This window comes from Colletotrichum godetiae, assembly GCF_030913485.1.
Source record: "Colletotrichum godetiae strain CBS 193.32 chromosome Unknown BDP55scaffold_7, whole genome shotgun sequence".
NCBI lineage: Eukaryota > Fungi > Ascomycota > Sordariomycetes > Glomerellales > Glomerellaceae > Colletotrichum > Colletotrichum godetiae.
In genome coordinates this window covers 17492-33860 of record NW_026851255.1, presented here as the reverse complement: position 1 = coordinate 33860, position 16369 = coordinate 17492, and the positions used below count along the sequence as shown (strand labels likewise).

Genomic DNA, 16369 nt, shown 5'->3' with positions numbered 1-16369 from the left:
GTTTTGAGAACTCCACTGGTTTTGTCCATAGCACGTGGGAACAGTCTGCCAATGAACAGACACGAGGCCCTTCGCCACGAACCTCTGCACCAAATGCCAGAAAATCCGCTCTTCAGTTGCGCCCGTACATAGTCCGACTTCTGGCATCCATGGCTGGTTCCCTGGTTCAGGTTAGTGAGTGGAGATGTTGGGGACGTGGCGGAGTTGAGCCGGCGGTTCCCTCGGCCTTCAGGTAGAGAAAGGATGATGATTTACTCAACATGTGATGTTTCCGAAACCGGCTTCGGATTCATTCAAGCAGTCCGACGGAACGTGGCTGTTGAGCTCGACAAGTATCTGATTGCTTGGCAAACTGGCCATGACCTCAGCTTAGCATTCGAGACACCAGCAGAATGACGAGAATCACGAGCCCCGAGACTATCCGGGACGAACTGAGGCCCAGGCTCTCGGCTCGAGCCTGCATTCACCTCGCCGACTCTGAAGGGTTTGGCAGATCCAACCTCAGATTCACAGACTATGAGCGTCCAGTAAGTCCGGAGCAAGCTCTGACCCAAAGACTCATGCTGACTGCAGGCTGCTACAGACGTACCTTGCGGCTGTCGAGCCGGCGTGCGAAGAAGATGTGATACAGGTCATGAAATATGCCCGGCAAAAAGGAATTCCGTTCGCGCCACGGTCAGGACACCATGCTGTGACTACGACGATGCGGTACCTGAAAGACGGGATTCTCATCGATATGCGCCCGCTGAACAAGCTTGAATTTGATACCGATAAGCGACAAGTTACCGTCGGTGGAGGCGTCATAACGGACAACTTTGTTAAGTTTCTTGGGTCGGTTGGAATGGAAGTCAGTAAGTACTCGATGTTGAGTATTGTAACTTCAAGATGTAGGCTGATTTCGTGGCAGACGTTGGGTCCTGTCCGACAACGGGCGTCATAGGAGTGGCATTCGGAGCCGGCCTTGGCCGCCTTCAAGGCAAATACGGCTTCTTGCACGATAACATGGTGTCTTGTAAGCTGGTACTCGCCGATGGTAGCGTTATTCTGGTGTCCGAAGACTCAAACCCCGAATTGTTCTGGGCTATCCGCGGAGCTGGACACAACTTTGGCATCGCGCTAGAAGCTACGTTCCAGGTATATCCCCAGGCAAACCAGGGCATCCACTACACTTGGGATTTGGAGTATACTGTTGAGCAGTGCGATTCCGTCTTTGAGACTCTCAACAGCGTAAACGAAGTTATCCCGGCCAATTTGGCCATCTTCGTGCTGTGGGTTCGCCAGAGCGAAGGTGGTGGGAAGGTGAAGAATGCTTATCCAACCTTATTCGTGAACGCACAAGGCTGACATGCCATCTTCTCAGCACCACATACTTGTCAATCTTGTTTGGTCTGGCCTCGAAGCCGAGGCAGATCCATGGGTCCAACAGTTCGAGGACCTGAATCCCGTTATAAATAGCGGAAAGGTAATCACGACCTGGGCTGATCTTCCGTGGAAGACATACAAAGGCATGAACAACGTTCTCAGTAAACCAGAGGTCTGGTCCAAAGCGCCTTACAAGATGATGGGAGCTGCCTGCGTGGAAAAGTTTGACCTCAAAACTACTCGGGCGTTTTTTGAGAGTGTTCGATTCATGAACGAAGAATGGGCGGGCAAGGGCTTCTTCGGAGCCATGTTCGAATGCTTGCCCCACCAAAAAGTACGAGAGCTGCCCAGCGAAGCGACGGCGTTCCCTTGGCGCTGGGGTTCGAATCATTTCTTGTAAGTTGATAGACGTACTGAAGCTGTTTATTTCACTCGGGGAAAGGCAACGCTGACTTGTATTCACAGAATGCTCATGGCGACGCCGTTGAAGCTTGAGTTTATGGAAAAGTTCGAGGAGCATCTTGATCGATGGAAGAAGGAGTTCATCGCAACGTCGGGCTACGGACGATTGCAACAGTACGTGAACTATGGCAACACAACATCTTCGATGCGAGATCCACCAGAAGCACTTTATGGTTACGAGCCGTGGAGGCTAGAGAAGTTACGCGCTTTGAAGCAGCTTTACGATCCTGATAATGTGTTTTGCTGGTATCAGCCTTTGGTGGAGCCCGAAGCTTTGGATGTTGCGAATGTTATTTGACATCTCAGTGTGTTTACCAAAGTCCTATTAGATCTGTCCAACGACAAATAGTGAGTTACTTTGTATACTTGCAACTCAAAAATTTGACGAGCACCGAGTAACTTTCTGAGAAGGAAGAGCGAGCGTCCATGATTCGATGGTCCTCTGTATGCTCCGCCATCGGGGCCGGTGTAAATCCACAATCGGCCAAGCGTATTCACATCCCGTATTCATATCCCTCAAACCTCTAGGAGGCGTGTTTGAATTACTCACAGTGTCTACTCCTTGCACAGAGCCGCCGGCAAGACGCGTCATGAATCCATACCAGCTATGCCGGCGGCAACTCGCTCAAGGGAAACTTCATTACCAGGACAAACAAAAGGGCCCACGTGCTGCGAGATATGTTGTGAAGACTCAATTATAGCATGGGTAAGATTATTCGCCAATCGATCCAGGCTCCAGCTCTGCTAGGGTATCCTGAGACCCGAGTCAGCGGCACCGCAAGTGCTCCGCAACGCAATATCAGATGCGAGACCCATCTACCATGGGGTCCAGTTCAACTGCTCCCGTCAAAACGGAGCCTGTCCTTATTGGAACCATACATCCCCCGGATTCCTCCCGTACTTGGCAGAACCCTTGGCGATCGGGATGTGGAAACGCCCTGGCTAAAGCACGCAGAGACATCTCTGCCATTGTGTCGGGTTGTCACCGCTCTGGCGTAATCCTGCAGCGCACAATATCGGGAGACAAGAGGCCGACAACGTGCCTGGAGGATATGATGGTATTGGGTGAAAGACATCGTTTCGATGGAGTCGTTCGAACTTTGGCCAAGGTAGGCATCTTTATTATTATCTGATGACATGGATAGACCTCATCTTGAGGCATTGTCACTGTGAACGCGGGTGCGGAATCCTCCGATCGAAGTCGTATGGAAGCATACATATGATACCTGAATCTCTCGTAATTTTTCTTCATGTTCCCCTTAGTTCTCTCTGACAATCTCCCCCTGCCCAACCTGCATTCCACTATCCAACTAAGATACCCAAGCGATATTTCTGTTCATAATTCCCATTCTCCCTTTCCCCATTACACAACATGCCGTTCATTGACGAGCCCACCCGTGCAAAAAGCACATCTCAGCCCATTGCCATCATCGGCATCGGGCTGAGAGCCCCAGGCGATGCTTCTGACCCGGAGAAGTTCTGGCAGATGCTCTTGGACGCTCGCTCTGCACGGTCCGAGATTCCAAAGGACCGCTACAACGTTGATGGCTTTTACCATCCTGACCCTGAAAGACTTGGAAGCATCCAGCCCAGGTAAGCCAATCATCTTTGAAAATTTTGCCTCTCCCAGCCTCATCGTTCTTTTGTAGGCATGCGCACTTCTTGAAACAAGACTTCAAGGTGTTTGACGCACCGTTTTTCTCTGTCACACCCAAGGAAGCTAAGGCTATGGATCCGACGCACCGGATGCTCCTGGAAGCAACATACGAGGGGTTTGAGAATGGTAAGTCTACGACAATCTAGCAGAGGTGAAAGAACATCCCGTTTGCTAATTGTTCATCAGCTGGTCTGAGACTGGAAGATGTCTCGGGAACTCAAACGTCATGCTACATTGGTACCTTCACCGGAGACTTCCCCAACCTGCAAGCTCGCGACAACGAGGGACCCTCCATTTACCGTTAGTACCCAGTTCTGCTATTCCGTATTCTAGCATTGAAATATTGATACCTCATTGAAGATGCTACCGGCCTTTCTTCATCCCTTGCCTCAAATCGGCTTTCGTGGTTCTACAACCTCAGGGGTCCCTCTATGACGATCGACACTGCATGCTCATCTAGTCTGACGGCCTTCCACCTGGCTTGTCAGAGCATACGCACAGGAGAAGCAGAGATGGTTAGTGTGAAATGCGCACATTACAAGAGTTCACCTTGCGAGCGAGGAGATTGCTGACACAAACCTTGTGTGACAGAGCGTTGTTGCTGGCGCCAATCTCATGTTCGGCCCAGACATGTCCATTCTGCTCGGTGCCGCCAAAATTCTCTCCCCCGAGGGAAAGTCCAAGATGTGGGATGCGAACGCCAACGGCTTCGCCCGCGGAGAAGGATTCGGCGTCACTATTCTCAAGCCCTTGGATGCCGCGCTTCGCGACGGCGATACCGTCCGTGCTGTTGTGCTGGCCTCGGCAGCAAACGAAGATGGAAGAACCCCTGGTATCTCCCTGCCGAATAGCGAAGCTCAGCAGGAACTTATACGCACTGCATACCGCAAAGCTGGTGTTGATCCCGCAGAGACTGGCTACGTTGAGGCACACGGCACGGGAACGCAAGCTGGCGATCCTCTGGAAGCCCGTGCTATTCTCAAGACGATAGGAGATCAGCCCAGTCGCAAGTCCGAGCTGTATGTTGGCTCGGTAAAGAGTATGTTCAGCCCCGTTTTGATGTGTCTTTGAACCATTGTCTCTGAAACATTGCTGATTTCGCAGCCAACATCGGTCATTTGGAGGGTGCTGCTGGTGTGGCTGGTGTTATCAAGGCTGCCTTAGCCGTCGAAAGGGGACTGATCCCCCAGAACTTGTGGTAAGCTCTACCCCTAGCGGGCTTCTTGTCGAGCATCTGACTGATGCATGTTTGTACAGGTTCGAGGAACTCAACCCCCAGATTGAATTACCAGAGAACGTCAAGATTCCCACAACCCTTACCGTGTGGCCTCATAGCGGCCCGCGACGTGCTAGCATCAACTCCTTTGGCTTTGGAGGAGCCAATGCCCATGTCATCCTCGAGGATGCTGCATCCTATCTCCTTCGTCATGGTCTCCCAGGACGTCATGCGACCGTCCCCAAGCCACGACTGCCTCATTCTCCTTCCAGTAATTCCAGCGATATCGGCTCTGAAACAGAGACGACGAGCAGCATCAACCCGGAAAATCCCAGCTCGAAACTCTTTGTGCTTTCCGCCAATGATCAAGAGGGTGTCAAGCGCAACGTCGAAAGAATGATCGACTATCTTGCCACCAAGACCTCTGGCCAACCCCTCTCAATGACCGACCTTGCCTATACCCTCTCTTCGAAACGGACAACTTTGCCCTGGAAGTCTTTCGCTATTGCTTCCGACATCAACAGCCTTTACCAGAGCCTCGAGACCATCCCCGCTGTTGTTCGATCGTCCAACTCATCTGTGCCGGGTGTCGCCTTCGTGTTCACTGGCCAAGGAGCCCAGTACTCCAAGATGGGCAAAGGTCTCTCCGTGTACAAGGCTTTCAGAGACAGCATGCTGCGCTCTGAAACGATTCTCAAATCTTTCGGCTGCACCTGGACTTTGACCGAAGAACTGGATCGCCCCGAAGACGAGTGCAACCTACGCCGAACGGACTACAGCCAGCCAGCTTGCACTGCCTTGCAAGTCGCTTTCGTTGATCTTGCCAAGGAATGGGGTGTCAAGCCTGTCGCCGTTGTTGGTCACTCTAGCGGCGAGATTGGAGCCGCCTACTGTGCAGGCTTCATCGACCATGAAGCGGCGGTGAAGATTGCATGGCTGAGAGGTCAGGTTTCCAAGACTGTTTCCAAGAACGGCGGTATGTTGGCCGTGTCTGCGAGCGCCGAGAGCGTCAGCGAGCACCTTAAATCCCTAAAGCTCGGAAAGGCCATCGTCGGCTGCCTCAACAGTCCCAAGGCTTGCACGGTCTCTGGTGACGACGTTGCCATTGGCGAATTGCAGAACATTCTCAAGGAAGCGCAGATCCCCTGCACTCGCCTTCCAATGGATGTGGCCTACCATTCGTTCCACATGGAAGCCGCGCGAGAGAGCTATGAGGCTGCTCTGGCAGGCATCCCTCATCGATCCTCCGACATTCCCATGTTCTCCTCTGTGACTGGAACGCTTGTCACTCCAGAGCAAATGACGCCTTCCTACTGGGTGGACAACCTGGTTTCTCCCGTCAACTTCGTGGGCGCCGTTCGTTCTCTTCTGCACCATACCCAAGGCAAGGTCCGATCTCATGACAGATCCGCATTTGCCAGTGTCTTTGTCGAGCTCGGTCCTCACTCAGCACTGAGAAGCTATTTGCTCGACACATTCTCTGCTGAGGACAAATTCTCAGACCTGTCCTATGCCACGATACTACGACGCAAGTTCGATGGGGTTCAAACTATTTTGGAAGCTATGGGACAGTTGTGGACCAAGGGGTGCGGCGTCGACATCAGCCGCGTCAACGAAGTCACAGCTGAGACCGGTATGCTCGTGGACTTGCCGCCATACGCATGGAACCACAAGCTCTCCTTCTGGGACGAATCCTACCTCAGTCGCGAGTACAGACTAAGAGAGAAGCCACGCACCGATTTGCTTGGGTACCGAATCCCGGGCACTCCAGATCCCACCTGGCGCAACTTCCTCCGGTGCAATGAAAACCCTTGGATCCGCGAGCACAAGGTCCAGGGCGACATCCTTTATCCCGGAGCGGGTATCGTTGTCATGGCTATTGAAGCAGCCCGTCAGCTTGCGGAAGAGAACGCCGCAGAGGAGGTTTACGGATACGAACTCCGCGATGTTGCTATTGACACTGCCCTGAGAGTGCCGGACACCGACAAGGGCATCGAGGTGATGATCCAACTGCACCCTCGTCGCACTGGTACTAAGGCTGGCCCTTCAGCTACCCTCAACGAGTTCGCTGTTTCTTCTTGGTCGGAAGACATCAAGGAGTGGACGGTGCATGCGCGAGGGCTGGTCTCTGTCACTTACAAATCGTCTCTCTCTCCGGCCATGCAGCGCGAGCTGGCCCTTGAGAACAAGCGCTACGCGCAAACCTTTGCCGAAGCCAAAGAGATCTGCCAGAAGCCTGCAAGAAGCTTTCTTTACGACACTGTTGAGACCATTGGCATGCAGTATGGTCCGACTTTCCGCAACATGACCGAGCTTTTTGCTGGACCCAGTGCAAGCTACGGTATCATTAGTGTGCCGGATACCAAGGCTATCATGCCCAAAGGTTTCGAATACCCGTTCGTGGTTCACCCAGCGACCCTTGACTCTGTGCTGCATCTTCTCTTCCCTTCCATCAGTGGAGAGGACCAGTCTCTCAGCGAAGCAGTTGTGCCATTCTCGTTTGATAGGATCTTTGTCTCTGCGAAACTCTCCACAGTCCCTGGCACCAAGCTTCATGGATGCTCCACAGCCCAGAAGACCAGCTACACCACTTGGAAGTCCTCCATCACCATCTCCGAGAATCTCTCTGAGCCCATGATTATCATGGATGGGCTATCTTTGGCTTCTGTTGGAGAGGGAGATGTATCTCAGGCTCAAGAGACGAGGGCCTCTTGCTTCGGGCAGACTTGGCACGAAGACTCGGACTTGCTGGAGCCCTCGCAGATCAAGGAGCTTGTCTACAAACGTACCCTCAAGAGCAAGGATGACGACTCAGTTCTTGACAAGCTTGAGTACGTCTGCCTTGTTCACATTTACCGCTGCCTCACCTGGCTTGAAAGTGAGGAGGGCAAAGCTTTCGTACCCCAAGAGGGCTTCTGGAAGTCTTATGTCGAGTGGATGCACGATACTATCAAGCAATTCCCTCCTCTTGCTGAAAATGAGGGGGAAGTCGATGCCGAGCTTGAAGCCGCGCGCAAGAGAATCGTTCTGTCTGAGAGTGGCGACATAACGGTGCAGATGGTCGACCGCATCGGAGAGAATCTGAGCAAGATCTTCTCTCGCGCAGTCGAGCCGTTGCAGGTCATGACCGAGGGTGATCTTTTGTACTCCTTCTACCGTGGTGCCTTTGGAACCAGCTTCAACACCAATGTAGCAGAGTACGTTGGCTTGATCGCCGACAAGAGACCCGGTGTCAACATCCTGGAAATTGGTGCTGGCACCGGTGGCACCACGTACCACGTCCTGGAGCGCCTCCGCAATGCCGATGGAACTTCCAAGGCGGCGAAGTATTGCTTCACAGACATCTCACCGGGATTCTTGGCTAAGGCGGCCGACCGCTTCTCGACTGACGCATCCATCATGGAGTTCACCACTCTCAACATCGAAAACGAGCCCACCGAGCAGGGCTTCACGCCCGAGAGCTACGACCTCATTGTCTGCGCCAACGTACTTCACGCCACCAAGAGTATTCAAGAGACACTCGCCCACTGCAAGTCGCTCCTCAAGCCTGGCGGTCGTCTTGTGCTCTCTGAGGTTACGATCAAGCGCATCTTCAGTGGCTTCATCATGGGCCCCCTTCCTGGATGGTGGCTTGGCGAGGAAGACGGGCGCACGGGTGGTCCCCTCCTGGATGTCGAGGAGTGGAACACTGCACTGAACCTGGCCGGCTTTTCGGGTGTCGATGTCGACATTCGCGGCGATCGCGAGGCTTCCAAGGAGCCAGTCTCCTTGATCATCTCGACGAAGCCAGAGAAGCAGGTGTCTGCCTCCTCTCAATTTGTCGTTGTCAGCACAGGCTCCGGGCTATCTGAAAAGCTGGCACAGTCTATCAAAGAGCATTTTGTTTCTACTGGTCTAGATGTATCGATCGCTCAATGGAACGAGGCCTTAGAGAGCCAGGTCGACGGAAAGTACTGTCTCTGCCTCGCGGAGTGGGAGAACTCCATCCTTGCCAATCTCACGGATGGAGACTGGGAGAAGTTACGTCAAGTGATTCTTGGCTCCGCCGGAACCCTCTGGATCACTGGCGGTGCTGCAATGGAATGTTCTGAGCCGATGAAGTCGTTGATGGTTGGCCTTTCAAGAGCCATTCGCAACGAGGACGCAGGCGTCCGGCTAGCTACCCTCGACTTGGAGACAGCTAGCAACATCAACTTCGAAGAAGCTGCCAGAAACGTCCTCAAGGTGGCTCTAAGCCACAGTCGTGGCGACGGCTTTGACGGCGAATTCGCTGCTCGCGGCAGCACCGTCTACATTCCGAGAGTTGAGAGAACTCTCAATGTCGATGGCTCTCTTCGCAAGTATGAAGCCAAGGGACAACCGGAGCTCGTCTCGTTCAAGGGATGCGGAAGGCCTCTGAAGCTCACCATCAAGACACCTGGTCTTCTCGATACCTTCAGATGGGAAGAGGATGAGACTTACTATCAGCCTATGCCTGAGGACTGGATCGAAGTCGAGGTCAAGGCAGTGGGTCTCAACTTCAAGGATGTACTCGTTGCTTTGGGCAACCTCGCCGAGAACAAGCTCGGAGTCGATGCATCTGGAGTCGTCACTCGCGTCGGCCCAGCGGTCTCGGATTTCAAGGTCGGCGATCGTGTCATGACCGCATCTTGCGACACTTTTGCGACTTACGTCCGATTCCCGGCCAAAGGTGCCATTGCCGTCCCTGAAAAGATGACTTTCGAGGAGGCGGCGTCGATGCCCCTCATCTTCCTCACGGCTTACTACTCCCTGGTCACAGCCGGAAGCCTAGTCAAGGACGAGAAGATTCTGATCCATGCCGCTGCGGGAGGTGTTGGTCAAGCCGCGATCATGATCGCACAACGCAAGGGTGCCGAGATCTTTGCAACTGTCGGCTCGGACGAAAAGAAGCAGCTCATCATGGAGCAGTACGGAATACCCGAGGATCACATCTTCAGTAGTCGTGACACCAGCTTCGCAAAGGCCATCATGCGGGCTACCAACGGCCAGGGCGTGGATGTCGTTCTCAACTCCTTGGCTGGTGAAGCTCTTCGCCTCTCGTGGCACTGCCTCGCCAAATTTGGTCGTTTCTTGGAGATTGGCAAGGCCGACCTCTTCGCCAACACGGGTCTCGACATGAAGCCCTTCCTTGACAACAAGAGCTACATTGGCGTCAACCTCCTCGATTTCGAGAATAATCCCACTCCTCGCGCAGTCACTCTCTGGGAAGAGACGGCCAAGCTCATCCACGATGGCTCCGTCAAGCCAATTGCGCCGATCCAGCTCTTCTCCATGGCCGAGGTTGAGAAGGCCTTCCGCCATATGCAGGCCGGCAAGCACATGGGCAAGGTGGTCGTTCGTGTAGACGATTCCGACATGATTCCTGCCGTTCCTCGTATGCCGAGTGTGGACATCCAGGCCGACGCCACCTACGTTGTTGCCGGTGTCGGTGGTATTTGCAAGGAAATTGGACGCTGGCTTGCCGAGAAGGGTGCTAAGCATCTCGTTCTGCTTTCTCGCTCTGCCGCCAGTAGCGAGGAGAACAAGGCTTTTGCCTCTGAGCTTCAGAAGACTTACGAGGCCAACACGTACGCATATGATTGCGATGTTGGCGACAAGGCTGCTCTCCAAGAGGTGCTGGAGTACTTGGAGGCAAAGGGTGTTCCTGCTGTGAAGGGATGTGTTACCGGTGCCATGGTTCTCAGAGTAAGTCCAAGCTCCAACTCCATCACGATGATTCTGTTTGCTAATGGCTCACAACAGGATACTCTCTTCGACAAGATGACTGCGGACCACGTCCGAACAACCGTCGGACCCAAGGTCCACGGTACCTGGAATCTGCACGAGCTCCTCCCGCGAGACCTCGACTTCTTTGTGATGCTCAGCTCCCTCGCCGGAGTCATGGGCCACCGCGGGCAGGGCAACTACGGCTGCGGCAATATCTTCCAGGACTACTTCGCGGCGTACCGCCGTAGCCAGGGCCTGCGTGCCATGACCATTGACATCGGCTACCTCCTCAGCGTCGGATTCGTGGCCGAGCACGACGAGTATGTAGACCACGTCAAGGCGATGGGCCTCAAGGTAATGCACAAAAGCGACCTCCACGGCCTCATGGCCACGGCGCTCGAGGGCTCCGAAGCGCACCCGCCACAGGTCATGTGCGGGCTACCCTACAACGAGCACGATGACGCGTGGTACTGGATTCAGGACCAGCGGTTCGCCGGCCTCAGGAAGACCGCCGCGGGCTCCGGAGCCGGCGGTTCTGCTACCGTTTCCCTCCGCGACGAGCTGGTTCGCTGTGGCAAGGCGGACGATGAGGCTGTGCACTTGATCACCTCTGCTCTTGTGCAGCGTCTGGCCAAATTGATGATGATGCCCGAGGACGATGTCGATGCGGGCAAGCCACTGAGTGCTTATGGCGTTGACAGTTTGGTTGCTGTTGAGGTTAGGAACTGGATTGCTAAGGAGGTGGCGGTTGAGGTTAGCGTATTTGACATCATGGCCAACATCCCCATGAGGCAGCTGTCGGCAGATTTGGCTGGGAAGAGCAAGTTGCTGGTTCAAGAAGCTTCATAGAGTGCATGTTGAGTTTTTTTAGATCGCTGGAAATAGGAGTTCGAGAAATGTTTGGTTTTATTTTATTTCGTACTTTTGCTTTAGTTTCACTTCAGTGTGTGCATGCCCTATAATAACTGGCTGTAAATATGTCGACAGACAAAACGGGCAGATACGGTTCGCTGCAATTAAGAAGAGAAATATCAACTTAGACCTTCCTTGAAATCCTAGTGCTCCCACCTCTCAAAGCCCGGCCATGATAGAATGACAGATGAAGCATATGCCACACCTGAAACCCTTGAAGAGGGATCACTAATTGCTACTCACCGGCGCATCTCAGTAATACCGATAGCTTGACTCCCACTATGGTGATGTTCCCTGGCCCCGGCCTGCAAGGTTGAGGGGAATACAGCGCTGAATGTCTCTTTGGTAAGGACATGATCCACTGACAACGGGGGCGAAGACTGAAAAGCTTTGGCGAGGTTCATGACTCGCCCCCTGAAGATAAGGGAGCCCTCAGCGGAAACCCTCTCGACAGTAGGACCTGAGCGCCTGTCACTTGTCCACGTGCTTGAAGCTGCTTGTTGATATTAATCCTTGTCTTTGCTTCTTATCTCGAGTTCTCCCAGAGGGTTGGAATCCAGTTTGATTGTGTTTAACACAGTCGCTCTTTATGCTGGTCACTTATCTCTCACTTTCAACACCTTCTTCTCGCCTTCAGTCTATCGTTGCTCACAACATATGCTTCCTGAGCAGTAACGTTGAACTCCAGTAACAATGGCGTCTCAGATTCTTGCACCAGCGGCTTCAGGGCCACATGCCGCTAAAGAAATGAAAGTCCTTTCGTTGGGAATGACACGGACTGGTTCGTCCCCAAAGCGCTGTAACTTACACATGCCTACAGGGCACTAAACAACTACGCAGGCTCGGCTTCCGTCACCAAAGCTCTCACAATCTTGGGCTACCAAGGAGTCCACCACGGCATACAGGCTATATCTTCACCTCGCGAATGGGCGCTATTTTCTCGCGCCGCGGACTCGGTGTTTCCCACACTCCCGACTCACAACGGCGCTCCGTTTACCCGCAAAGACTGGGAATCTCTCTTCGGCTCATACGAAGCAGTCACTGATATGGGTTCCTTCTTCGCACTCCAACTCATTGAGGCGTTTCCAGAAGCCAAAGTTATCCTTGTTGAGCGCGACGTCGACAGCTGGTTCCATAGCATGGACGAAGCCATCTTCAAGACCACCTGGGGCTTGCGCGCGGACCTGATCATTGACTTTCTGGGGCCGGCATGGGGCTTGAACGGCGGAAGGACTCTGCGGAAAATTCTACTAGGATTTTACGGCGTTGGAAACGTCAAAGAGATGAGAGAGGTCGCCAAAGATCGTTATAGGAAGCACTATGCTGAGGTCCGGGCTGCTGTCCCCAAGGATCAGCTTTTGGAGTTCAAGTTGGAGGACGGCTGGGTGCCGTTGTGCGAGTTCCTCGGTGAAGACGTCCCGGGCAGCGTTGAGTTCCCTGTGGCGAACCAGAGGAAAGAGCATCTTGAGCGCGTTAGAACGAGACAGAACCGGTTCTTCAAGCTCGCTTTCTTTACTGGTCTGCGGAAGGTGATGCCATGGGCATTTGGTCTTGGGGTCGTTGCAGCGGGCATGTACTTTGCGAAGCCGACTTGGAAGCCAGGTCGGTTTGGATTGGTTGAGCTGAATCGCGTCTTTGAGACAATACTGAAAGACATCCAGCTCCAGCTGAAGTAAGGGGCGCAACTCTTTTATCGTTGGTTTGCTACTTCGCATGTATGGAATGTAGAATTGGATATAAGATGTCTAGGCCATACTTGTTTAATGTAACTTAAAGTACTATCCAAACCCACACGAGCAATGCCCTTAAACCTCACACCAATAGGGGCACTATGAAGAGACGCCTGCTTGTGCACTGTTTCCACTCCATCATAATGAATTGGATGCGGGTTAATCAAAACGTAAGGGATGCTCTGACTAGCAGTCACTCGGAAATCGCTCCGGCGCCCAGAGCCGAGGCCTTCCCGGAAAGGAGGGCGATTATCGGCAAGACCCACTGATGCCGGCCCCATTGCTTTCTCCGCCCGAGTCCGGCTTTTTGCGATGTCCCCCGCAACACGTCAGAATCCTCCGAATGACAACATTAAGTCTAGTCCACTTCAGTGCACGAGGCCCCTGTCCACCACATCGTGAAAGATGATCTTAGGGCTTGGCAAGCTCGAAGTGATGGTCGCATCGCTACGCCGTTTCTCAGCCCTGCTATGCCCGTCTCCGTACTTTTTCTCAGTACCAATTCCGTATCGGGTCGCTATATTCTCTACACCCAAGACTTTTAGGGCAATCAAACTATTTGGAAATTCTCATCTCATCAATGGAGTCTAATCGAGAAACAATTGTTCGATGGCTCGGGAAAAGACCACCCTCAAATCCAGGGGTCACATTTGGGATACCTTGGCGACAAGGAGTCTGCTACCTCTCGAACACCAGTTTCATTTGCAGAACAGAGAGTGAGGGCGAAGTTCAACTACAGACATGGCCAACAGCATTCTGGCCTGACGGATCTATGAAATGGACAAGTCATGCGATCCCTGCATCAGCGACGGCAGATGAGAGCTACCGCGTCGTTGCGATTGACTCATCGGACGCAGTCATACAGATTACAAATGCGCTCATAGTCGAGGAAGACTCAAACATCATCTCAATTGATACTGGGAAGATTAAAATCTCTTTTGCAAAGACAGGCAACGAGATCATCAAGAAAATTGTCAATGCCAAGGGCAGCACGGTTGGTGTGCAAGGCAGGCTGGTTTTGCTTTCTCAAGATCGCATCTATGATGCCGATAAACCGGACTCTCTTGTGAAGCACCATAGCTTCTACGGGCAGATAACATCGGTCGAAGTCGAGCAGACTGGTCCTATTCGTGTTGTCATAGCCGTTCGCGGAGTCCATGTTGAAGCATCTCGAGAATCTGAGCCGGCTGTTGGAACCCACCAACCATGGGTACCATTCACACTCAAATTCTACCTCTATGCCGGGTCCAGCCATATCCGAATACTCCACACCATCATATACGACGGCGATACAAACTGCTTTGTTCGGGGCCTCGGGATTCGCTTCAAGATGCCTCTTCAGGAAGAAGCGGCTTTCGATCGTCATGTACGCTTTTCGGGAGCATCAGGGGGCGTTCTTGCTGAGGCTTCTCAGGGGCTTACTGGGCTTTGGAAGGACCCTGGAAAAGAAGTCAGATCGGCTCAAGTGCAGGGCAGGCCTCTGCCGTCCCCTGAAAGTTGGAATTCGGAGCTGCCCCAAGCCTCTCTGCGCTGGGTGCCCATCTGGAATGACTTTAGCTTGCATCAACTCTCGCCAGATGGTTTTACGCTCGAGAAACGACTGAAGGAAGGTCACCCGTGGATCAAAACCGCGAGCGGTACCAAAGCGGAGGGGGTTGTCTACGTCGGTGGCGCAAATCGAGGAGGGCTGGCCATAGGATCGAGACACTTCTGGGAACGATACCCAACCGGGATCGATGTTCGAGGCGTTGGTGCCTCCCAGGAAGACACCGAGGTGACACTGTGGCTGTACGACCCCAAAGCTGGGCCTATGGACCTTCGTCCTTATCATGACGGGTTAGGTCAGCAAGGTTTTGACGATCAGCTAGACGCTCTAAAGATCACTTACGAGGATTGGGAACCGGAGCTTGGGACGCCTTACGGGGTAGCGCGAACGAACGAGCTGGTGATCTCAGTGACGGACTCAACACCGGATGGTGGTGAGTTCTCGTCACTGATAGACTTGGTTCGAGAACCTCCAAAATTACTGCCTATCCCGGAGGCCATTCACCTCAGTCAAGCTTTTGGTATGTACTGGTCTCCACTGTCGAAAGTTCTCTCACCCACCGATGAACATCTCGAATTCTTATTTCAATTCTACCAGAAGCAAGTGCAACAAAGGCGTTGGTACGGCTTCTGGGACCACGGCGATATCATGCACACTTATGATGAAGACCGTCACACCTGGCGATACGATGTTGGCGGATATGCCTGGGATAACTCAGAGCTGTCGCCAGATTTATGGCTTTGGCTATACTTTCTGCGGACCGGCCGAACTGATGTGTTCAATATGGCGGAAGCATTGACACGTCATACCGGGGAGGTGGATGTATACCATCTTGGGCGGTACCGGGGTCTCGGCACACGACATGGCGTACAGCACTGGAGTGATAGCTGCAAGCAAAGCCGCATATCGAACGCCTTGTATCGCCGATTTTTCTACTACCTGTCTGGCGGCGACGAACGTGTCGGAGAGCTTCTCGAAGAGACGCTTGATACGGATCAAAAGTTTCTGGTCCTTGATCCGTACAGAAAGGTCCGCAAGGACCGAGAAACCTACAGCCCAGATGTACATGCAGTTGAAATCAGTCTGGGAACAGACTGGGCATCGCTTGCAGCTTCCTGGCTTGTCGAGTTTGAGCGACGAGGTCACGATGGACTGAAGCCAAGAGTAAGCTGTTTAGGTCCATCGAAGGGATCGGTGCCCTGCGCAACGGCTTTGTCACAGGGATTGCAACTTACAATCCGTCAACTGGGGCCATCTCGCCACCTGCTTCGGACCCTGAGAACAATGGAGTGGTCAAAGTGTCCCATCTATCAGCGATGTTCGGATTGTTTGAGGTGGCGGCCGATATCCTGCAGCAGTTTCCAGAGAAAGCAAACGCAACTGGGTTCAGGAACGCATGGCTAGAGTATTGCACCTTTTTCAACGCTAGTTTAGAGGAACAGGAAACGCGATATGGTAGACCTGGCTGGGGCAGACTACAGCTAAGACAAGGACACTCACGTTTAACTGCCTTTGCGGCGAGCGAGCTCAAAAGGCCTGATTTAGCTGAACGGGCGTTGGAGGAGTTTGAGAATGGGGATGGATTTCGGGACTACGGTCCGAAAACAGTCTGGAAAAGTACACCAGTGAGCAGAAACCATGTTCTTGAGCCTGCAGATGAGGCTGCTTGGGTTTCTACCAATTGCACTGCATTGTATGGTCTGGCAGCTATTCAGAATCTGGCACTGTTGACAGGAAAAACAAGGGCAGCAAAGTAG

The 16369-nt window shown here is 53.0% G+C and overlaps 4 protein-coding genes across 4 annotated transcripts; all 4 read left to right on the top strand.

Moving 5' to 3' along the window:
- Positions 1 to 392: 392 nt before the first annotated feature.
- BDP55DRAFT_544760 (FAD binding domain-containing protein) lies at positions 393 to 2122 on the top strand (the record flags this gene model as incomplete). Its single annotated transcript, XM_060568513.1, has 5 exons — positions 393 to 527; positions 584 to 851; positions 908 to 1299; positions 1340 to 1758; positions 1828 to 2122. 5 exons carry the CDS (start codon positions 393 to 395, stop codon positions 2120 to 2122), a joined length of 1509 nt encoding a protein of 502 aa, XP_060433375.1.
- A 1074-nt stretch (positions 2123 to 3196) lies between these two features.
- On the top strand, positions 3197 to 4552 carry BDP55DRAFT_544704 (beta-ketoacyl synthase; the record flags this gene model as incomplete). Its single annotated transcript, XM_060568506.1, has 5 exons — positions 3197 to 3417; positions 3474 to 3607; positions 3668 to 3781; positions 3842 to 3996; positions 4073 to 4552. The coding sequence occupies 5 exons, from the start codon at positions 3197 to 3199 to the stop codon at positions 4550 to 4552; spliced, it is 1104 nt and encodes a 367-aa protein (XP_060433374.1).
- Positions 4553 to 6563: 2011 nt separating this feature from the next.
- BDP55DRAFT_651225 (beta-ketoacyl synthase) lies at positions 6564 to 11351 on the top strand. Its single transcript, XM_060574035.1, has one exon. It carries the CDS (start codon positions 6570 to 6572, stop codon positions 11271 to 11273), a length of 4704 nt encoding a protein of 1567 aa, XP_060433373.1. The 5' UTR covers positions 6564 to 6569; the 3' UTR covers positions 11274 to 11351.
- Positions 11352 to 11935: 584 nt separating this feature from the next.
- Positions 11936 to 16369, top strand: BDP55DRAFT_712104 (uncharacterized protein; the record flags this gene model as incomplete). Its single annotated transcript, XM_060578197.1, has 7 exons — positions 11936 to 12117; positions 12177 to 13008; positions 13161 to 13236; positions 13429 to 13548; positions 13612 to 13782; positions 13806 to 15753; positions 15801 to 16369. Exons 1-7 carry the CDS (start codon positions 12030 to 12032, stop codon positions 16367 to 16369), a joined length of 3804 nt encoding a protein of 1267 aa, XP_060433372.1. The 5' UTR covers positions 11936 to 12029.